General features: G+C 40.0%; 2 protein-coding genes across 2 annotated transcripts in view; both read right to left on the reverse strand.

Annotated features, from left to right (window-relative positions):
- Positions 1 to 18,388, reverse strand: part of LOC115499685 (FRAS1-related extracellular matrix protein 1-like) — a 34,555-nt gene extending 16,167 nt beyond the window's left edge. The window contains exons 1-4 of the mRNA XM_032595628.1: positions 16,481 to 18,388; positions 13,322 to 13,574; positions 7,933 to 8,127; positions 6,647 to 6,832 (exon numbers count right to left, since the gene is read on the reverse strand). Coding sequence (XP_032451519.1) covers positions 6,647 to 6,832; positions 7,933 to 8,127; positions 13,322 to 13,523 — 583 coding nt within the window. The 5' untranslated portion in view covers positions 13,524 to 13,574; positions 16,481 to 18,388. The remainder of the gene's footprint in view (positions 1 to 6,646; positions 6,833 to 7,932; positions 8,128 to 13,321; positions 13,575 to 16,480) is intronic.
- A 611-nt stretch (positions 18,389 to 18,999) lies between these two features.
- LOC115499080 (FRAS1-related extracellular matrix protein 1-like) overlaps positions 19,000 to 23,800 on the reverse strand; it is a 42,661-nt gene continuing 37,860 nt past the window's right edge. The window contains exon 13 of the mRNA XM_030292809.2: positions 19,000 to 19,782. The gene's annotated coding sequence lies outside the window, so the exon portion shown is untranslated. The remainder of the gene's footprint in view (positions 19,783 to 23,800) is intronic.

The following is a 23,800-nucleotide window of genomic DNA, read 5'->3' on the forward strand; positions in this document are numbered from 1 at the left end:
GATAAGAAAAAGACTATCTCGGGGTGCTGGGTGGCTCAGTTGATTAAGCCTCTGACTTTAGCTTGGGTCATGGTCTCATGGTTCATGAGCTTGAGCCCCGCTTTGGGTGAGCTTGAGCCCCGCATCAGGTACACTCGAGCCCCGCATCGAGTGAGCTCAAGCCCCACTTCAGGATTCTCTCTTTTTTCCTGTCTCTGTTCCTCGTGGGATTCTCTCTCTCTCTCTCCCCCTCTCTGCCTCTTGCTCACTCACACTCTCTCTCTCTTTCAAAAATAAATTAATTCAAAAAACAAGAAGAGGATAGTCCAAAAAAAAAGAAAGAAAGAGACTATTTCTCTCATATAAAAGCAAAAAAAAAGACTCAGTGAATCTTCTGCCTACTTGACGTACATATCAAGCAACAAGTTGGATTGATTGGAATGACCTGACTTGCGCTTTTGGTATTTTGACACTGCCTTAAAACAAAAGAGAAAAATGCTCTATGTTGAGCATTAAGTCACAGGCCAAATGTGTACCTTTAGGGCAATAAATCTTTTTCCCCTAGCTTTATTGAGATATAATTGACATACAACGCCGTAAGTTTAAGTTTTCCCATGTCATGATTTGGTACACACATACGTTGTAAAATGTTACCACAATAATGTTTGTTAGCACATCATTCACTTCATGTGATTACCATTTTGTTGTTACAGTGAGAACATTACGCTTTACTCTCAAATCAACTTTCAAGCGTACGATACAGTATTAACTAGAGTCACCATGCTATACCTTAGATCCCTGGAAATTATTCATTTTATAACTGAAAGTTTGCACCCTTCAACCAACATCTCTCCACTTGTCCCACCCTCCAGCCCCTAGTAACCACTATTCTACTCTGTTTCTATGAGTACAACTGTTTCAGATTCCACATATAAGTGAGATCATATGGTATTTGTCTTTCTCTAATGTATTTCACTTAACATAATGCTCTCAAAGTCCATATATATATATATATATATATATATATATATATATATATTGCAAATGGCAGGATTTCCTTCTTGTTGTGGTTGAATAATATTCTATCATGTATTTGTATCACATTTGCTTTATCCATTCATCTATCAACGGACATGTAGGTTGTTACCATGTGTTGGGCTATTGTCAATAATGGCACAATGAACATCAGAATATAGACATCTCTTTGATATCCTGTTTTCATTCATTTGAATATATACCTAGAAGCAGAATTGCTGGATCATATGACACTTCTATTTTTAATTTTGTGAAGAATCTCCACAGTAGCTATACCAACTTACATTCCCACCAACAATGCCCAAAGGGTTACCTTTTTTCCACATCCTCACCAGCATTTGTTATCTCTTGTCTTTTTGATAAGAGCTATTCTAACAGGGGGGGAAGTGATATCTCATTGTGGTTTAGACTGGAATTTCCCTAGTGATGGGTGATGTCGAGCACTTTTCATGTACCTATTGGCCATTTGTATGTCTTCTTTGGAGAACTATCTATTCAAGCCTTCTGTCCATTTTTAAATCAGATTGTTTGGGCTTCTTTGCTGCTGAGTTATATCAGTGAGTCCTTTACACATTTTAGATATTGATCCCTTATCAGATATATGGTTTATAAATATTTCCTTCCATCCTGCAGGTTGTCTTTCCATTTTGTTGACTGCTTCTTCTGCAGAAGCTTTTTAGTTTGATGTAGTCTTACTTTCTTGATTTTTGCATTTCTTACCTTTGCTTTTGGTGTCAAATCCAAAAAACCACTGCCAAGATCAATGTCAAGAGTTCACCACCTATGTTTCCTTCTAGGAGCTGTATGATTTAAGGTTTTACATCCAAGTATTTAATCTATTTTGAGTTTTTTGTTTTTTGTTGTTGTTCGTTTGTTTGTTTGTTGCATGGCATAAGACAGTGGTTCATTTTCATTCTTTTGCATGAGGCTGTCCAGTTTTCCCAACACCATTTATTGTCCTTTTCTCAGTGTATATTCTTGGCTCCTTTGTCATAAATTAAATGACCACATATGCATGGACTTACTTCTTCAAAAAAAATTTTTTTATGTTTATTCATTTTTGAGAGAGAGAGAGAACACAAGCAGGGGAGGGGAAGAGAGAGAGGGAGATACAGAATCCAAAGCAGGCTCCAGGCTCTGAACTGTCAGCACAGAGCCCAACACAGGGCTCAAACCTACGAACCATGAGATCATGACTTGAGCCGAGGTTGGATGCCTAACCAACTAAGCCACCCAGGCGCCCCTGCATGGTCTTACTTCTGAGCTCTTTCATTCTGTTCTACTGATCTATATGCCTATTTTTATGCCATACTGTTTTAACACCATAGCATTTTGATTATTAGAGCTTTGCAATATACTTTTAAATTAGAGAACATAATGCATCCAGCTTTATTCTTTCTCAAGATTGCTTTCGGAATTCAAGGTCTTTTGTGCTCCCATAGAAATTTTAGGATTGTTTGTTCTGTCTCTGTGAAAAATGCCATTTAAATTTTGATAGTGACTGCCTTCAAAGCTATAGATGGCTTTGGGTAGTACCGACATTTTAACAACATTAACACTTTTGATCCATGAATATATCTTTCCATTTGCTTATGTCTTTTTCAATTTCTTCCATCAAGACATCAATTCTATGTCGTATAGTTTTTGGTATATAAATTTTTCACTTCCTTGTTTGATTTTATTCTTAAGTATTTCATTGTTTTCAATTCTATTGTGAATGAAATTGTTTGCTTTTTCAATAGTTCATCATTAGTATATAGAAATACAACCGATTTTTTAATGTTGTTTTTGTATCCTAAAACTTGACTTATTTTGTTGACTTGTTCTAATAGTTTTTTGGTGAAATCTTTTTTTTTAATTTTTTTCAAGATTAATTATTCATTTTTGAAAGAGACAGACAGACAGAGAGCCCCCATGCAAGAGTAGGGGAGAGGCAGAAGGAGAGACAGAGAGAGAGAATCCCAAGCAGGCTCCACACTGTCAATGCAGAGCCCGTCATAGGGCTTGAAACAATTAACTGTGAGATCATGACATGAGCTGAAATCCACTGAGCCACCCAGGCACCCCTTAGTAAAATCTTGAGAAATTTCTACATGTAATATCATATAATCTGCAAAAAGAGACAATTTTACTTCTTCCTTCTTACTTGGATACCTTTTATTTCCTTTTCTTGTCTCATTATCCTGGCTAGGACTTTCAGTACTATGTTGAATAAGAATGATAAGACTGGGCATACTTGTTTTTGTCCTCATCTTGGAAGCAAAGCTTTTAACCATTTAGAGTATGATGCCACTTGTGAATTTGTCATATATGACCTTTATTACATTGGGGTATATACCTTCTATACCAAATTTGTTGACAGTTTTTATCATAAATATTGTTGAATTTTGTCAAATGCTTTTTCTGTATCTATAGAGATGATCATAGACTTTTAGTCTATCAATTTGGTGTATCACATTTATTGATTTACATATGCTGACCATCCTTGCATCCCAGGTAGAATTCCCACTTGATCCTTTTAATGTACCATTTAATGTAAGGTGTATGATCCTTTTAATGTACCATTGAATTCAGTTTGTTAATATTTTCTGATGAATTTTTGCATCTACATTCTTCAGGGATTGGTCTATGGTTTTCTTACAGTATCCTTACCTGGCTTTGGTATCAGGGTAATGCTGGTCTTATAAAATGAGTTGGGGAGTTTTTCCTCATATTCAATGTTTTGCAAGAGTGTGGGAAGAAATAGTGTTAATTCTTCTTTAAAAGTTTGATAGAACCTGCAAAAACATCTGGTCCTGGTCTTTTCTTTCTCAGGAGGTTTTGGATTACTGATTAAATCTCCTTACTTATTATAGGTCTCTTCAGGGTTTCTAGTTCATCATGACTGAGATTTGGTAAGTTGTATGTTTCTAGGAATTTATCCATTTCTCTCAGATTGTCTAATTTGTTGATGTATGGTTGTTCCTAGTAGCCTCTTCTGATCCTCTGTATAACTGTGGTATCAGTTGTAATATCTCTTCTTTCATTTCAAATTTTGAGTCCTCTCTTTTTCAGGGCAAGTCTAGGTAAAGATTTGCCAATTTTGTTTATCTTTTTAAAAGACCATACCCTAGTTTCATTAATGTATTGTTTCTATTGTTTTTCTGGTCTCGATTTCATTTATTTCTACTATCTCCTTCTATCTCCTTCTTTGCTATCTCCTTTTTGCTAATTGGGCTTCTTTTTTTTTTAATTTTTTTTAACATTTATTTATTTTTGAGACAGAGAGACAGAGCATGAACGGGGGAGGGGCAGAGAGAGAGGGAGACACAGCCTCTGAAGCAGGCTCCAGGCTCTGAGCCATCAGCCCAGAGCAGGACGCGGGGCTCGAACTCACGGACCGCAAGATCGTGACCTGAGCTGAAGTCGGACGCCCAACCGACTGAGCCACCCAGGCGCCCCTTGCTAATTGGGTTTCTTTTGTTCTTGTTTTTCTAGTTCCATGAGTTATAAAGTTATGTTGTTTATTTGAGATAATGTTTTAATGTAAGCCCTATCACTATAAATTTTCTTCTTTGCAGTGCTTTCGCTGCATCTCATATATTCTGGTATGTTGTGTTTCCATTGTTGTTTCAAGATTTTTTAAATTTCTTCTTCTTCCAGTTGTATTGCAAAATAGTTGACATACATCACTGTATAAATTTAAGGTGTAGAGCACGATGGTTTGATTTACATATATTGTGAAATGATTACCTCAATAGGTTCAGCTAACATTCATCTCTTCATATAGATACAGTTTTAACAGAAAGAAAGAAAGAAAAAGGGGCACCTGGCTGGCTCCATTGGTACATTATGAGACTCTTGATCTTGGGGTTGTAAGTTTGAGCCCCACTTGGGGTATAGAGATTACTTAAAAATAAAATCCTTCAAAAAAAGAGAAAAGAAAGGGAAAAAATTTTCCTTATGATGAGAAATCGTAGGATTTTTTACTTTTACTTTTTCTGAAGCTTATTTATGTATTTATTTGAGACAGAATGAGCACAAGTGGGGGAGGGGCAGAGAGAGAGAGAGAGAGAGAGGGAGAGAGAGAGAGAAAAAAAAATCCCAAGCAGGTTCAATCAGTGCTCAGAGCCCGTCATGGGGCTTGAGCTCACAAAACCGTAAGATCACAAGCTGAGTTGCAATCAGGAGTCAGATGTGTAACTGACTGAGCCACACAGACACCCCAGGATTTTTAAAAAATTGTATCCTTGAACCATTGGTTGTTCAGCAGTGTCTTAATTTACACATATTTGTGAATTTTCTAGTTTTCCTCCTGTTACTGATTTTAATTTCATACCATTGTGGTCAGAAAAGATACTTGGTATGACTTCAGTCTTTCAAAATTGTCTAAGAGTTGTTTTGTGACACATCGGGTGATAGAATATACCGTGTATGTCTATTGGGTTCATTTGCTCTAATGTACAGTTTAAGTCTACTGTGTCCTTGTTGATTTTTCATCCAGGTGATCTATCCATAGTTGAAAGTGGGGGACTTCAGTACCCAAGTATTATTATTGTATTGTTGTCATTACTTCCTTCAGATCTGTTAGTATTTGCTCAATATATTTAGGTGCTCCAACGTTGTATGCATATAAATTTATAATTGTTATATTCTCCTGATGAATTTACCCTATTATCATTTTACAGTGACCTTCTTTGTCTCTTGCTACAGTTTGGATTTAAAGTCTATTTTATCTGTTGTAAGTACCCCTGCTGTCTTTTGGTTTCCATTTGCATGGGATATCTTTGTTCATCCCTTCATTTTGAGCCTATATGTGTCCTTGAAGCTGAACTTAGCCTCTTGCAAGCGGCATGTAGTTGGGTCTTGTTTTTTTCTATCCATTCAGTCACTCTATTAATGTTTTTGTTTTAGTTGTTATTGTCTGAAATACAAGAGCTATTTAAATATCTGAGATACATTCCGTTTTCAAAATTAAAGTCCTCACCTTCAACATCTCAGGCTCACTCTCTCTCTCTGTTACACCCATGATACGTGTCCTGATCTTTTCTGCCATTGTCTTTTAAAAGTGCTAAAAGGTTAGGAGAATGAGACCTGTGAGCTCCACCAGATTTATGATATCACAGTATTCTGGGTTGCTATGAAGGTCTTTTAAAACATTCCTTCTGGGGCGCCTGGGTGGCTCAGTCGGTTGGGCGTCCGACTTCAGCTCAGGTCACGATCTCGCGGTCCGTGAGTTCGAGCCCCGCGTCGTGCTCTGGGCTGATGGCTCAGAGCCTGGAGCCTGCTTCCGATTCTGTGTCTCCCTCTCTCTCTGCCCCTCCCCCATTCATGCTCTGTCTCTCTCTGTCTCAAAAATAAATAAACATTAAAAAAAAATTTTAAACATTCCTTCCTCAGTATTTATTCTTATAGTTTTCCGATGTGACATTTCCACTTACTTTGAAGTAAACTCCCATACATAAGGAAATTCAAAACAGAAAATTAAGATAAAAAGAATAATTTTCAAAAATATCAGCTATAATAATAATTCCTTGAACGTATACAGTGCTTTGAACAATGTTGAAGTCCTTACGCAGTCATTAAGCATGATTTGGCGAGTCAGATACATAGACATAGGCAAGTGACTGCTAGCCACGAAGCCATGACTTACCTATGCTTATGCCCATATTGCTTTTTTCAAAACCTGCAGAAGGAAGAGTGTTTTCAAGGTAGCCAAACTGGGGAAGAGAAACCAAAACAACTTCCAAGTCATCCGCTGCAGTGTCAGGGTCAGTGGCGGACAAATGGTTAATGGTAATGGCTGCTGAGAAACCCTCATCTACAACGAACATGGTACCTGCATACAAATAATAACACAATTAGGACTTAGTGTGAAATCCCCTAATCAGAATAGTGAAGACAAAAGGGAGTGATTGTAATTCCAATTCAGAGAAGCCTCCCATGTGCAAATACACTTCCATGGGAGATGTTCATTTCCTCTGGCATAATTTCTCCTTACAGTGAAAATATTCAGGGGTAATGGGTGGAATTTAATTTGACTTATGGAATTATATTTTTTTCTTGTACAAGCAAGCCAGACAATAATGGAAAGACAGCAGAAATACTAAATGCTCTAGTACAGCCCTTTAGTCATTCTCAAGGAACTCTGATTTCCCTTGTGTCTCTATAGAAGTGACAAATGAAAATAAGAATTGCCAAACTGTTTTAATGATAAGCCACTAAATGTAGTTTATGTACTCTTCAAGATCAGTTGGTACCTCTGTTTGTCAGAGCGTTAATTGCCTGCAAGCTATTATGAATTACTCATAACGAACATTTTTTCCATGCCTTGGTGCTTAATTATTCTGCAGGGATAAAGCTTCCTTTCCAGAACATTGCTTGGGAGATAGTTTGCAAATTACAATAACATCCATACATATGCTCGTATTTTTTTTCTAAGCAACAGAACATATACATAATGTCTATGAAGCGATGACTTTCTAAAAAGCAAATAAGGTTAAATGTATATAAATGGTCTCTCTGGTATTTTCATTCTGTTCTAATAGAAATTATTATGGAGAAAATAAATTACTCTCTCTCCAGCAGACAAATGATATTTCCCCATATGAAATACAGCCAGAATATTTGAGGATTCCAATGCTGTCCTGATCCCATAACACACACACACACACGCACACACACACACACACACACACACTCACAAACATACTTGCACTCTCTCTCCATACAGAATTACCTCAATTTTGAAACAAATAAATTCCTTTGCCCTGCAATCTTTTATATGCTTTGAGTTTTCCACAAATTTGCATTGAGGCAATTATCATAGGCAATTCTGTAGTTTATTTTAACTATAATTCAAGTGCATAGTATCTCACTAAACCACAGTTATGACACTAGGTGAGATGTTAGAACTTTAATAGAAGAAAACATTGTCACCTATTGCAATTGAAGGTGATTGGTTGTCCACTGGGTGTACTGTGATGTTGAGGTCATACACTGGAAAGGACTCATGAAGAGGAACAGATGGATGAGGCCCATTGTAGCAACAGCCATTCACATAAGGACCAGCTTCTCCATCCGAAACCACCAATGTAATGGTATCATAACAAGGCACCAGGCCAATCTCACCACCTGGAAAACACACCGTCGCTGAAACCTGACTTTGTAAAAAACACAGAATACTAAGATGAAATTGACCTACACCTCTTCCACAAGCATAGAATGGCGAAGAAAGGAGCTTATGTGGCTACAATATAAAACCCAATTTTATCACTAGGAAATTAAATAGTCGTGAAAATAATGAAAAAATGCTTGCCCATCTGTTGCCTCTAGTGAAATCTCTGCCAGCCCTCTATCACCATATGGAGGGGCAAAAAGGGGCTCACAAGGGTCTGACCGTTCACAAAGGAACATGGGAGAGGCACAAAGCTTGACTAGGGAAGGTTTCATTCTTCCTTTCATAAGTGTTTAGCGATAGGACCCACCTCAGGGAGAGTAGAAGGCACCCCCGTCCTTCCAAGTGCATTGTCTTCCCATTTACATTAACTACCTTAAGTGAACACACATCACCCACACCACAGTTATGAGAAACAGAAGCTGGGAAGGCGAAATAGAAAGATAATCCACATTTTTGTCGTTTTAGTATTTTCCCCATCATATAATAGCCAAGGTGCTAACAAAATAGCAACGTAACATGGCATAGAAGTTGCACTTATTTTTGTTTCCCCTTTTACTCTTTAGGGCTTATGCTCATGGGATTTAAAATGGCCCCAACTTGGGGCACCTGGGTGTCTCAGTTGATTAAGCATCTGTCTCTGGATTTTGGCTCAGGTCATGATCTCACGGTCATGGGCACTGGGCGTGGAGCCTGCTTAAGAGTCTCTCTTTCCCTCTCCTTCTGCCCCTCCCCTGCCCACGTGTGTGCATGCTCTCTCTCTCAATAAAAAATTAATAAAAATTGAAAGGTAAACAAAATGGCCCCCAACATAAGCAGTGGGAGAAAGAAGGAAAAAAAACATCAGGATTTGATAGTTTATCAGTAAACCAGCCAATCTGCTCTTGGGTTACTAACTAACAGCACAAAGATAGAAGCACTCACTATCCAGGGGACAGAAAAGTTCTGCAGAAGTGCTTTTGGTAATTCTCATGCTTCACACTGAAAGTGCCATGAGGGACGCAAACGTTGGAAGTTTTAATGAGACTGGCACACAAAAGATCAGGGACATCGTCTATTTTCACAAGACATATTGGTCAAATTTACACAATACTGTGCTTGGCATTATTCTACCTGCTTAAAATAATGAAAGGAAAATCAAGAGATGATATTATTGAGCCACCAAATGATTAAAGGATGAGACAGCTAGGCTTAGAAGAAAAAACAGAGTTGAACTTGAGAGAATTAGAATTAAATAATCAGCTTTAACTTTAGAAGCAGCAAAAATTAAGATGCCTCTCATATATTCATATTTATAAAAACATAAATGGGCATAAAGCTTATCTATTCTTCATTCACTTGATAAATATATATTTAGTGCCTCGTATCTGATAATTAGTAGGCTGGGTGCTCCAGCAGAGAATCAGGCAGACATTTGGAAAATGTCAGGCAGTTCAAAAGAATGTCAAATGTCAAAAGACCTTTTATGGGTCAGGCACTGACACAATCTAATGGTAGAGAAAGAAATGTAGTTGATCATTGATGTGTATATGTATTAAGAGGATCCATATGAAATCGCCACTATTAAGTCCAATTAAATGGAAAATTCACGTATCTCAGCCTGAATATGTATGGGGGGCTGAGAGAGAAGAAGATGAAAGTATTGGCTGACAGTAGCATGGGGGCAAGGCACACATGGCAAGGAAAGTCAGGGAAGTTGTTCCAGATGGCTCTGCTGGCTTTATACCACGCATTAAATGATAATTACTTTACCAGGCAGATGAGGCAAAGAATTGAGATGGGGGAATGAGAACCTGCAGGAAGAGAAGTGGAAAAATCGTTCTAGGAAGAGTAGAGAGCTTAAAAAAAAAAAAGGAAACATGGTACCTTCCATAACTGTAATTTCGATATAGTGGAAGCTTAGGTACATTTACAGAAAAGCTGAAAAAGCAGGCTGAGCATCTAGGCACAAAAAAGGCTACAACATGGATGGCCAAGTCTCTACTTTGAATGGAGTACAGTCTAAGGACAGGATTTATACTTCGAACTGTTAACTGTGGCGTTATTCAAAAAAACATTTTAAGTCCGTTTATTCATTTTGAGAAAGAGAGAAATATGCACAAGTGAGGGAGGGGCAGAGAGAAGGAGAGACAGAATCCCAAGAAGGCTCTCTACCACCAGCGCAGAACCCCATGCGGGGCTTGAACTCACAAACCATGACCTGAGCAGAGATCAAGAGCCGGATGCTTAACTGCACCACCCAGGCAGCCCTAAAAAAATTGTTTTAAAGACTTCATGTTTAATGTTGGGAGAATAGTAAATTAATCATGTAATTTTACATCATAAGATATTATTCAATTACTAAAACTTACATTTACAATAACTTTATAACATTTAATAAATATTTTAATAAACATGTTAGCTGATAATCTCAATGAAAAATGTAATCAATAAAACTACACACACATGATTGCAACTATGTTAAAAATTATGATTAGAAAAAAGAAAACAAAGTACTGAAATGTTAACAGTGATCATCTCTGAGAGGTAAATAGGAGATTTTTCAAAACCTCATTATGCTTTTCCATACTTTCCAAGTTTTTTGAAATGAGCATGTAGTATTATTTTCATACTCATGGGGAGCAAATAATATTGGTGACAAGATTATCTTCAGGTGGCCTTTATAATCAACATATAGAGGCAAGCACAGAACACAGAAATTTCAGGTCCTGTAGTCTTTCCCACGCAGTGCTAAATTACTATCAATTGAATAATTGGGTGAACATTACAAAGAAACATCATTCAAATAATCAACCATCTTTTGAATTGGCAGTATTTCTCCTAATTTAGTAACATAACCCCAATACAACAACAAAAGACATCTATCTTTAGTAATTTGCCTAGTGCCCTAGTAGGTCTCATGAAAAAAAATTAGTTCACAGTCCCTTACGTGGCCATCATACCAGAAGAGATTTATAAATACGTAAACTGTTGTTCAGCACTTAGAGCAAGGCACTGGCAGAAAAGACAGATTCATAGCACCCCTAATTTATGTATGCATGAGCCTGCCATAAATGTTAAAATTATGTGAAACTCAATAGACGTTGGGCTTTGGCCCCTTTTCTGCCCATCTATATGAGATCTATTGGGGAAATCAAAATGAAGCACCTACCTGTGGACTCCTGAGAGACATCGAACATGTGGACTATGTTCCCCAGGACAAGGATATGACCAGTGAAACCCTTCCCAAGACTAAACACACTTAAGAAGATAAGGAGAGGAGTGCCCAGGTAGCTCAGTCTATTAAGCACCTGACTCTGGTTCAGGTCATGATCTCATGGTTTGTGGGTTTGAGCCCTATGTCGGGCTCCGTGCTGACAGCTCAGAGCCTGGAGCTTGCTTTGGATTCTGTGTCTCCCTCTCTCTCTGCCTTTCCCCTGCTTGTACTCTGTCTCTCTCTCTCTCTCTCTCTCTCTCTCTCTCTCTCTCTCTCTCTCTCTTGCTTTCTCAAAGATAAGTGAACATTTAAAAAAGAAGAAGATAAAGAGATACCGTTTTTTAAAAAGATGCCTGGGGGCTCCTGGATGGCTAAGCATCTGACTTTGGCTCATGTCATGATCTCACGGTTCAGGAGTTCGAGCCCCTCATCAGACCCTGGGCTGGCAACTCAGAGCCTGGAGCCTGCTTCGGATTCTGTCTCCCTCTCTCTCTGCCTCTGCCCTGCTCACGCTTTGTCTCTCTCTCTCTCCCCAGAATAAATAAAACATTAAAAAAATTTTTTTAAATATTATTTCACAATATTCCCCCACTTCCAAATGAATCCTTACCTATCTCAATCCCCCCACCCCAAGTTCCCACTCCCACGCGTTGCTTGTATTCCCCATGTTCTTTCAAATAAGAAAATGATCTGAATCCTGATACTTCTTATTCCCTCTGCCACTCACCTGGCCTTATCTACCCATCATGCTTCCCCATGGAATCCACAGATGACAGTGGCGTATGGATGAGTACACGTGAAATTGTAGCAGAGTGCGATAAAAGGCAACCAGAGGAAATATGCAGTATTATTACTGAGGAGGTGCCCTCAACCCAGGGATCAGAAGACATGCTAGGGGCAATGACTAATGAGGTACCGATATGTGACACTATCTTCTTTGCACGTGAGTGGGTCTGTCTATTTAAATTAAAAGTCCTTCACAGCTGAGTCTGGATTATACTCCTTTGTAGCCCAAAATGCCTAGCACCATGCCTTGCAGATAACAGACACTGAATTCATAGTTTCTCCATTTGAACATTGTACATGAGGAACAAATGCTACCTGGGTAACAATATAATGTGATGCCGGAAATGAAAGCACGAGGCTAATAAACGAGCGTTTACTGCATCACTAATTTGGGTCCGTCACTCTGTAGTGCTGTGGGTGTCACACAAAGCGTAAGATATCACCTTGGCTTTTCAGGAACTCAAAAGGCAGACAAGTTACTTCTTAGGACTAGCTGGTGATCGAGTAAACTTTTAAAATTAATAATATAATTTTCTTAGGGAGCTTCCTTCAGGCATTTCTGTTATGATTTATGGGTCCCAAAGATGTGATGGTCAAAGAAAATCTTCTACAGATGGACCAAAGAGGGAATGCGGACAACCCCAGGGTGAATTGAAGGTCTGTTGGAAGCATCAAGAACAAAGCAGCAATAATACAGGCTCCTCCTCCACTCTTTGAAATTGATCGTATAACTGAGATCAGAAATCCTTAAATATGGTGACTCTACTTTTAAAAAAATGGGATACGAGCTGCTCTTACTGCTGCTTCTTTTCAAATTTCTTTTTTAACGTTTATTCATTTTTGAGAGACAGAGAGAGACAGAGCATGAGCAGGGAAGGGGCAGAGAGAGGGAGACCCAGAATCCGAAGCAGGCTCCAGGCTCCGAGCTGTCAGCCCAGAGCCCAACACAGGGCTTGAACTCACAAACTGTGAGATCACGACCTGAGCCGAAGTCAGACGCTCAACCGACTGAGCCACCCAGGCGCACCTGCTTCTGCTGCTGTTTCTTTTTTAATGAGAGCAAACACGGAGACTATAAGGCTATCAGAGCCCCTGGCAAGGAGTGGCATTAAGACTCCGTTCAGTTGTTGCATCCCCCCAGTCACACTGGTCACCGTGCGGTCACTCACCCGTGTGTTTGTATGTCACAGCCCCCGAGATGACATCTCCCTGAGAGAACTGATCCACTGCGACTCCAGCTTTCCTCACCAGCCCGTGCTGAGGTGCTCGGGCGATCACAAACATCAGTCTCGAGTCATCACCGTCCACATCAGTAGCAGAAACGTGTTCAGAGGTGATGACCACCTCTTCGCCCTCTGAGCAATGCATCATGGGGATGAGGTCAGCCTTGAGGAGTGGTGGCTCATCATTTACAGGGAATACCTAGGGGGGAACAACACACGTTTTCAAGAAAAAGGCGGCAATGACAAATTGCCCAGCCAGCAAACCATAGCTCATAGTCGGAATGACAGGCATTTTCGATCTTTCAGACACACGAAACAATAGCCATGGAATTTGGCCAAGCAGCCTGTGTCTTTCCCCCATATGAACCATCTTGCAAGAAATGGCCAACATGGGAGACATTTTAGGTAGGAATGGAAGAGTATGGTTATGGTTTGGGACTCAAAGCTCTCATTTGTCTCCAGACAGACAAAATATAAATGTAATACACAGCAGTCTTCACTAAAGTCCCTATCCTCTTTTGTTAAATTCACACATATTCTAGAGGAAATTTGGTCCTTGTGGTCTGATGCATTTACACTTACCACATCAAAGTTATTTATATTTCAAATTATGTGGCGATTACAAAGCTTTCCTCCACCAACAACTCCCTGCCACCCAGGAAGTTTCCCTAAACTTACAATAAGCAGCAGCTGCATTTCGAACATTTTGAGTTAACTCTGAAACTCCATCACCATTAAATCAATCCCAGGATTCAACTAGACAAAACGTTTTTCTCTCATCATCGTGAACAACAACCTCCAAGTCGAAAGGAAAGAAGAACAGTGTGGGATCACTCTGGCTCTCTGAATCTAACAGGATGATGCAGACACTCGAAAAGGCAAGCCTTTTAAATCAGAACGAAGGACACCCTGCCTCAAAGTTCACAGTCACAACTTGGTGTGTGCAGTGCACATTTAGTTTACAAGTCCAGCCTGTCGATACTTGTCAAGGCCACATTTCCTCCTCCCCTTCTTTCCACCAGGGTGATCTTTTTTAAACGTGGCTTTCATCACTCTGGTTTCTCTTCGGATTGTAAATCTCTCTCCTTTTAAAATGTGGCTTTCAGGGCTCCTGGGTGGCCCAGTCCATTAAGCGTCCAACTCTTGGTTTTGGCTCAGATCATGATCTCATGGTTTGTGGGTTCGAGCCCCGCGTCGGGCTCTGTGCTGACAGTGCAGAGCCTGCCTCAGATTCTCTCTCTCTCCCTCTCTCTTCTCACCTGCTCGTGCTCTCTCTTTCTCTCAAAATAAATAAACAATAAATAAATAAATTAAAATGTGGTTTTCATCAGGTCCCCTTATAGGGACCTTCAATGGCTTCCTAGCACTGCTCCTAGGATGCCTTAGGCCCCGTTTCATGCACGACGGTGCCTTTGCTCCCATCGCTGGTCTTTGCATCATCTCTGCATGCTCTCTCTGCCCCGTGACTGGGTAGGCTCTGCCCCAGTGCTTTGCTTGGCTACCCTGTCCTCCAGGGTGCACGTGGATTCTTCAGGGAAAACTTCTTGAACAACTCAGATTCACTGAGAGACTTCCACCATTTACTCTCTTTCAGCATCCCATTTATTTGTAGCATACATCCAGTTTTTAACTAATTAATTATTTCTGTGATAATCGTTAATGTCTGCCTTCATCCCCTGCCTATAAACTCTAACAGTCCAGAGGCATTCTTTGCCATGTTCATCATCATACCCCAAGCATCTAGCATAGGAACTGGCATGTAGAAGGTACTTGGGTTTTTTTTAATGTTTATTTATTTTTGAGAGAGAGACAGACAGAGCGTGAGTGGGAGAGGGGCAGAGAGAGAGGGAGACACAGAATCCAAAGCAGGCTCCAGGCTCCGAGCTGTCAGCCCAGAGCCGGATGCGGGGCTCAAACTCATGAGCCGTGAGATCATGACCTGGGCCGAAGCTTATCAGGAAACAATATCTTTGTTCAAGTTCTCTGAGTGGATTCATTAAAGACCTTTCTTATTATTGTTCTTCACTCGATCTGATGAATGTCACCAATATATCCATGATGACCACCTGACAAAATACAAAATGGCCCGGCTTTCAAATGGATAATAAAGCCCAAAGGCAACAGAATTTAAAACATTCTTCCTGGACAGAAAATAATCACCCATAATTGTCCAAAAATGACCTGTACTTCTGACTGGCTTCCACAAGCCATGGGCTTTTGTCCAAAACGTAGCAATAAAACAGACTATTTACACAGTCACATGAATGATTTGAGGCAAGTCACGGAAACTTCTTGAACCTAAGTTTCCTTGCCTATAAAATGGAGATAATTCCCTCTCTGTCTACTTCTTTAAAATGCTGGATAGATGTAATCATTCTTAATTACTAACTGTAAAAATAGCTGACAAACACATTGTTACCACTAATAATAATTTCATATCACAAAGATCTGACAAAATTCAAACAGAAATAGAATTTGGTAGATAAAAGTAATGAAGAACATAATTCTTTCTCTAGACCTTCCTTTGTCACTAACTATAAATTCCTATAAATCCTATGGGTTTTGCTGTGGACTTAAGTGGTCCATCAACAGACAAATTCAGGGGTTCCCATTAACCTTTATGCGCAGATTTTTCATAATTTGTCAAAAGGGGAAAAATAATTATTTCAAACAGATATAAGAAAGGAGTATATAGTACAGGAAGTCACAAAGAGGCACCACACACATGAAGACATGATTTCTTCCATTCGAGAAGGAAAAGGCCAGTGACACTAGCCTAACCTGGATAGGTGCTATATAAATATTTCTGAGTGTTAAAGCTCAAAAATGTTAGAATCAGTTTATACACAGAATGAATTGGTTTTTAAATTAAGTATCTGGATTTGAGGTCAGAACAGTTCAATCTTTAAACAGATTGGAAAGAGAAAGCAGTATGCCCATCTCACCAATATAACTTTGCTGTCTCTTGCCTATTACCTTCAGACATTAGCTGGTATCCCCTTGCTTTGGAGTCCACATGTTTCAAGTTCTATCAGGAACTCTTCAGAGGCTTCCAAACTGGATGTTTTATTCCCATATGAACCAGGGAGGAAACTTTCTACCTACCTCAACACGTAGAACAAAGTCTGCTGAATTCGTGCCATCTGTGACCTCCAAGAATATATTATCCTGTAGTATCTCAGATCCATCATGTCGATATCTGTGGGGATGATATTTGCCACTAGCCCCTCAAGGCCACCGTGACAGTAGGAGATGCCTGACACAAGAGCTCGTCCATGGCTTTTGCCACATAGTCAATAAATAACAAAAAACATGGCATAATCACGAAGTCACATACTCAACTACTCAAGGGTCCCTGAATGCAAAAGTTGCATATATGTGGCATATGCATTCATCATTTGCCCCCAAATCAAAACGCAGCCCTCCAAGTTGCCACCATGGCAATGGGAACCGTCTGGTGTAGTTCTGCTTACTTACCTGAAACAAGGCTGGAGCCATGGGCATTACTGAGACAGCAGTAGACAGGTAAAGGCAGGACACTGTGTGCATTTTGATGATCCCTTTCTTCCCCTATTCTTTCTGCCTGTGCTTTTGATCTGTTCAGCTCTTCTCTAAAACTCTGATCTATGAATTACTTATTGCCTCTCTCCTGCCATTTACCCTTTTCTACTTAATAGCTCTCTTCCATTTAACCTATAAAGATTTTCGAATCTCTCCAGACTTAAAAATATTTTTAGGGGTCTAGACGTGGCCCTACTTTTCTTTAATTCTCAGTCAAGTTTTGTAACAGAATCGTCTAATTCAAGACTTTCCATTTACTCTGCAGCCATTGTAGTGACACTTACCACAAGTATCTATTACTTACTTATTACTTACCACAAATTCTAAACAGCTATCGAATTGAGCCAAATTTTTAGCTTTCCAATGATTTGTTCAAGATAGGAAACAAGTCTTAGGAAATGAAATTAAAAGTTGCATAAAATAGTAAATCGAACATTTATAACATTTACATATGAAAAAAAAATCCCAGGACTAAAAGATATTTAACTCAGGACTAGTCTCACCCATACACTGGCTAGGGACTCAGGTTGGGGATTCTATTCTAATGGTGAAGAAGGTCCACCTCCTGCCCTCGGTATCCCTTCCACACCCTGTCTCCTACGCTCCCTGATAATTTCAACAAAAATAGATACGTGAAAATGTACTAATCCTATCTTATCATGCTGAAACCCAGGGCCAGGTAGATCTAGGAGCGCACATCCAAAGGCATGGTTGTGGAGTCAAACAAAACTTCTTTCAAAATCAGACTCCTCCATATACTAGCTGAGTGACCTCAACCTCTTTCTGCCTTAGTTTCTTCAACTATAATATGAGAATACAGCCGTCTACCTTATCAGGCTTTATTGCTGTGAAGATTAAATAGGAAAAAAACATAATTGCCGAGTCTATAGAAGAGCCCTTGAATTATATGTGCTGCAAATATTAGTACTTTTTTTCCTATCCATCATTCATTCCCTAGTAGCAATTACCTAAACAGAGGTCTTGTTCTAACATTTAGCTAAGAACTGAGATGTCTAAAAAAGGGAAATTTCAATGAGGATAAGAGTGAGTAGTGGAAAGAGGTCGGGATATTGGAGGCTGTGAATAAACAATTTAACTAAACTAAACTTCGGATAAAAGTTGATCTTCCTTTGCACAAATCCTAGTTCCTAGCAACTTCCAAGTGTGAAATTATGTATTTGATGCCTAATACCCTCTAAAAGGTCAAAATTCCCATTTACAACTTGAACTTATAAGTGATAAGTCAACTCGTATGTCTGTCTACCTGACTCTTGCTTTTCAGTGTCTTGCATTATTTTACAAAGAAGGCATTTTTACCAAACTTTGTAGGAAAGTTTCTTACAAAACTACATTAGGTAGAAAAAATGAAAGACCTCAAGGGGCAAGGAACTGCTGTAGGACCGTAAGGAATGAACCACTCTAATTTATCCAAAGGACACAAAAATGCTGGTTCAAAGGGTCACATGCACCCCAATGTTTACAGCAGCGCTATCGACAATAGCCAAAGTATGGAAAGAGCCCAAATATCCACTGACGGATGAATGGATAAAGACGTGTACAATGGAATATTACTTGGCAATCAAAAAGAATGAAATCTTGCCAATTGCAACTACGTGGATGGAACTAGAGTGTATCATGCTAAGTGAAATAAGTCAGTCAGAGAAAGACAAATATCACACGATTTCACTAACATGTGGAATTTAAGCAACAAAACAGACAAACATAGGGGAAGGGAAGCAAGAATCAGATAAGAACAGAGAGAGAGACAAACCGTAAGAGACTCTTAAATACAGAGAACAAACTGAGGGTTGTTGGCAGGGTGTTGGGTGGGGGGATGGGCTACATGGGTGATGAACATTAAGGAGGGCACCTGTTGGGATGAACACTGGGTGTTATATGTAAGTGATGAATCACTAAATTCTACTTCTGAAACCATTATTACATTGTATGTTAACTAACTTGGATTTAAATAAAAAATAAATAAATTCAAAACAAGAAAGAAAGAAAGAAAGAAAGAAAGAAAGAAAGGAAGGAAGGAAGGAAGGAAGGAAGGAAGGAAGGAAGGAAGGAAGGAAGGAAGGAAGGAAGAAAGAAAGACACAAGCTGCTCTATCCCTAACTGTCAGAGACCCAAGGATCACTCCATGCCCTGCCTCCCTGGTGTATCCCACATATTTGACTGCAATGAAATAAAAATTTACACTGAAGATACTGATCAACAGAATTCTATCCCAGAGTTTCCAGTCTTATGAAACTGACACTCCTTAAAGCCAAGTTCAACTATGTAGTTTGGCCATATAGATTATTTCAGTCTATACTCATCCAGTTTGGCTATCACCTCTTGTGATATGTACAGTTGCAGCAAATTTAATATTCATGGTAACTAATTTCTGTGTCTCAAATATCCATAAAGTCATTCCCACCGGTACAGCAAGCCAGATGGAAAGAAAATGTCTGGAGGGAAATTAAAATTTGTCATTTCTCGCTTTCAACTGACCCTTGAAAGTATTCACTGGCATGCTGGTACCCCACCCCCCACAAAAAATTAGAAAACTTCTTCCTCTTACTCTGCCTCACAACTGATCCAGATGAAGGCCAAAGCATGTAAAGAAAAAAAAAATCCAGGAAATGTTCTAACCTAACTTTTAAGGCATGGAGTTCTCCCCAAGAAAATGTGCCTCCTGGGTTTAGAGGAAACCCATCCAACTCCACCCTTCCATGCTGAGGCAGTCTCTGTAGGGAGAGGTAGATGTTGTCCAGTTGGGTATCCACATCAGAAACCAGAATGTTCTCTGTGCTGATGACACAGTGACCTCCCTCAGCCACTCTCAGGGGGTTGGTAAATACCTAAAACGAAGGAAGAAAACATTCGAAGCCTTGTTCCATGAGATAGCCCTGAAGACAGAGCTCATTAAATAAATAGAAAACTTCCAGTACCACCTTCACAGGTCGATTAATTTTTTCAAGATATGGTAGGGGCCGGGGGGCAGGGGACAGGGGTGCCTGGGTGGCTTCAGTCCATTGAGAATCCGACTTCAGCTCAGGTCATGATCTCACGATCTCTGGGTTCCAGCTCCTGTCAGGCTCTGTGCTGACAGCTGAAACTTGCTGAGGATTCTGTGTCCCCCACCCCCACCCCTCCCCCACTAACGCTCTGTCTCTGTCTTTCAAAAAATGAATAAACATTTAAAAAATTTTAAAAAAATAACGTGGTAAAGGGGACAAGTTCATAGCTAAACATACTGGATGAAAACTATTTTTTACCAATTTTTTCCAATTCTAAGCACTGATATAGACAAAGAAGCAAGGCAGATTCATAAACCTAAAACTGTCTACATTTCATTTACCTCGGTCCCTAAAGAGTGGAGCAGCAATCAAATTGGTTCCTGTTGGTGGTACTAAGGAGAAAATAATAATATACATCACCAAATTCACACCCACCATTGCTGGATCTATCTATCTATATATATCTATATATATCGTATCTATCTATATCTATATCTATATCGATATCTATCTATATCCATATCTATCTATAGAATCTATGTCGATATATATATCTATATATTCCCATGCTTCTTTTTTTTTTTTTTTTTTTTAACTAAAACGATGGTTTTAATGGGAACCAGAGGTCCGGTTACAATTACATAGTCCGACACAAAAAACCCATGAGTGATCAGGAGTTCCAACTCCTGATTTACAAAATATTATATTACAAAATAATGAGGGTAACACTGGGTACAAGAAGAAAAGCTGTTGCAGAACCTCAGGAGCCACGCTAATACGGCCTCTCCCTGCGATCCTGTCTGTGCTCACCCCTGGAGTCCATCTTGCCAGGGCCAAAGCCACCTCTGTCCCCACCACCCCGGCCCCCTCGGAAGCCTCCATGGTCCCACCTGGGCCCCGGTAGCTGCCCCGATCATAGCCTCCTCTGCCACCATGACGATCGTCTCCATAGTTACCCCCCATATGAGATAGATAGATAGATAGATAGATAGATAGATAGATATATATATATAGATAGATATATATATATACACACACACACCTTTATCTAGAAAATGAACAACAATTCTATCAAATTCCCCTAGAGAAAAGAATTCGTCTCCTTTTCCCCCTAAAAACTCTTAAGACTTCGGAAATTGGTTAGAGTTTTTAAGTGTCAGTGGTAACGAGTATTTTAGAGACAGAAGTAGAGCAGGAAATTCAAGATTAGAAATTGAAGATTCCACAAGAAATATATTTGTACTAACATTAGACAAATAATTAAGCCAGAAAGATAACTTTTGGTGATAGAAAAAGCTACTGTTCAATTCACAACTCACTTAAAAGCAAAAAGCAAGTTAGGGGCACCTGGGTGGCTCAGTCAGTTAAGTGTCTGACTTGGCTCAGGTCATGATCTCACAGTTGTGAGTTCAAGCCCCGTGTCAGACGCTGTGCTGTCAGCTCAGAGCCTGGAGCCTGTTTCCAGTTCGGTGTCTCCCTCTCTCACTGCCCTTCCCATGCTTGTTCTCTGTTTCTCTCTCAAGAATAATAACGATTAAATTTTTTTTTAAAGTAAAAAGCAAGTTAGAAAGGCTTGGGAATGTTTTATTACCACATTGGTTACTTGGCAAGAAGTGTTCCATGGTCAAATAAGTCCTCAAAAACAGTCAAGGTCAATCTTCACCTTGGAGATTATAAGGCACATAAGCATATTCAATGTTCTGAGATCCCGCAGTAGGAAAAATAGGTGAACCTTGTTTAACCCATCATTCTCTCCAAATTTACATTATTCATGGAGGTAAAGCAAGCAGATAGAGTTGGGGCAGCCAAGTCAAGGGCTCTGACGGTCCCCTGCAGAAGGTCTGAGCTGAGTGCCCTACCCATGGTGAGGATACAGTGTTCTCCAAGGAAACAGCCACTCTCTTCAGAGCAGCTGCTGCTCCCTGAAAGGAGAGTGTGTCCTGAGGAAAAGTTGGTAAAGGGAGCAGTGGGGGCTGGGGGGATGGGCAGAGGAAAGGGAAGTGAGCAAGAAGTCACGGCCTCCACTCGGAGCCCTGCTCTATCCCTATGCCCAGCAGGCACAGCTGTCCCAAGGCAGCCCCCTGGATCCTGGAAGTTAGAGACCAACCATCCTGAGTAGCTGCCATCCTCTTCTTCAATACACTACTGCCGCCAGGAAAGGAAAACGTCCAACAAGAGACTTTCTCCCTACGACCACTCACCCCCCGTCCTTCCCACATGCCATACTTCCATGTGTCGAAACCACATTTTTTACTGTTGTAGGAAGAAGGAACTAAAGGGAGTTCTTATTAAAAGACGAATATTGGGGCCCCTGAGTGGCTCAGTCAGTTAAGTGTCTGACTCTTGATCTCAGCTCAGGTCTTGATGGCGGGTTCAAGCCCCGCACTGGGCTCCACAGAGTGTGGAGCCTACTTAAAGATAGATAGATAGATAGATAGATAGATAGATAGATAGATAGATGGAAGGAAGGAAGAAAGAGAGGAGGAAAGAGGAGTATTATTTTTGAAACAAGGTCCATGTCTTCCAGCCTCATTGATTCCTGAGTTGTATCAGTTGATACCCCAAGATGCTAATGTTTCCAGGGATATACTTTGCTACACTATATGGTTTTAAAATATATATGTATTTTAGGGCAACTTTCAAAAAAGTAAAAGCATAAGGCTAATTTGCCCAGACTCATTCATCACTAATGTTTCAGTCTCTGCCGAAACCCAGTGCTGAGGTTTTGGGGTCTTCTCATCAGCATCATATTAAGATCCCCTCGTGGTTATCATTCAACCCAGCTCTCTGGTATTTTCACCACTCGTGTGACTGGTTTCACTGGAGCTATTCACTTAATTTTATTTCCGATAGTCTCAGTTCTCTAAGGGACTATTTCACTTGCCCCATACACTATAGAAAAAAGACAGAAGCCACTAGGCCACGTTAGTTATGAGGATAACTATTCCAATCTACCTTCAAATGAGAGAAATAACTGTTCACATTCACTGTTTCAGTTTTCTCCACAGATCATTCTTCTCTAGCAAGAGGTTTGGATTGCTTTGCATAAAACACTATTTCCCTCCCCGATTGTTTTAGAAAAAGCTTTGGCTTCTTAAATGCTGGCCTATTTCAGGCATGTATCTCATACACAGGAAAGAAAGGTGTGAATAAAATCTAATCAGATTACCAGACATTCAAAACTATTTTCTTCACGGGGAACGTGATGCGGTCCCTGACAGGGAAGGGATCAAAGAATATAGTTCAGATTCTTTTGCCTTTTGTGTGAGCTCTGTGGTGCACTTCTACCAAAACTGCAAGTTCAGAGGCCTGAGGGTCAGGCCAGCGATGTAAATGAGTGTACTGAGCTGGGTGGGGCCTCTGGAGACTGGAGACCAGGCCCTGTCCAACTGCTGCTGGGGATAAGTGAATTCACTATTCCTCGAATTTCCAAATTTTCAAGAGAAGCCAGAAATCTAGAGTCGGTATGAAACTTCCTGATGTTTAAATTTGGTCAACTCATTAATTAAAGTATGGCTTGGATCTATCAGAACAGTTCTGGGGGTTGGGTAAGCCCCTTGGTCCCTCACAGTGAGACCTCTGCCCCCCACTTGGGCTAGATGTAGAGATGGGTGAGGAGGCTCACGGTACCTGGAAGGTGACGTGTTTCCTTAGGCATGGTTCTCGTCCATTTTGGTTCCTAATGATTAGGTAATCCTACTTTGTCTTTCACTTTTGAGGGGAAAATGAGCCCAAGAAGAGCCACACTAATTAAGTCTAGCCCTCCGTGGGGTTTGGAACAAACCTTCAGCATGAAGCCCAGCCTCACAGATAAGATGTACAAGGTGGCATCGCCTTCGTAGTTCAGTTTTAATGAGAG

Source organism: Lynx canadensis, chromosome D4 (genome assembly GCF_007474595.2).
Source record: "Lynx canadensis isolate LIC74 chromosome D4, mLynCan4.pri.v2, whole genome shotgun sequence".
NCBI classification, from domain to species: domain Eukaryota; kingdom Metazoa; phylum Chordata; class Mammalia; order Carnivora; family Felidae; genus Lynx; species Lynx canadensis.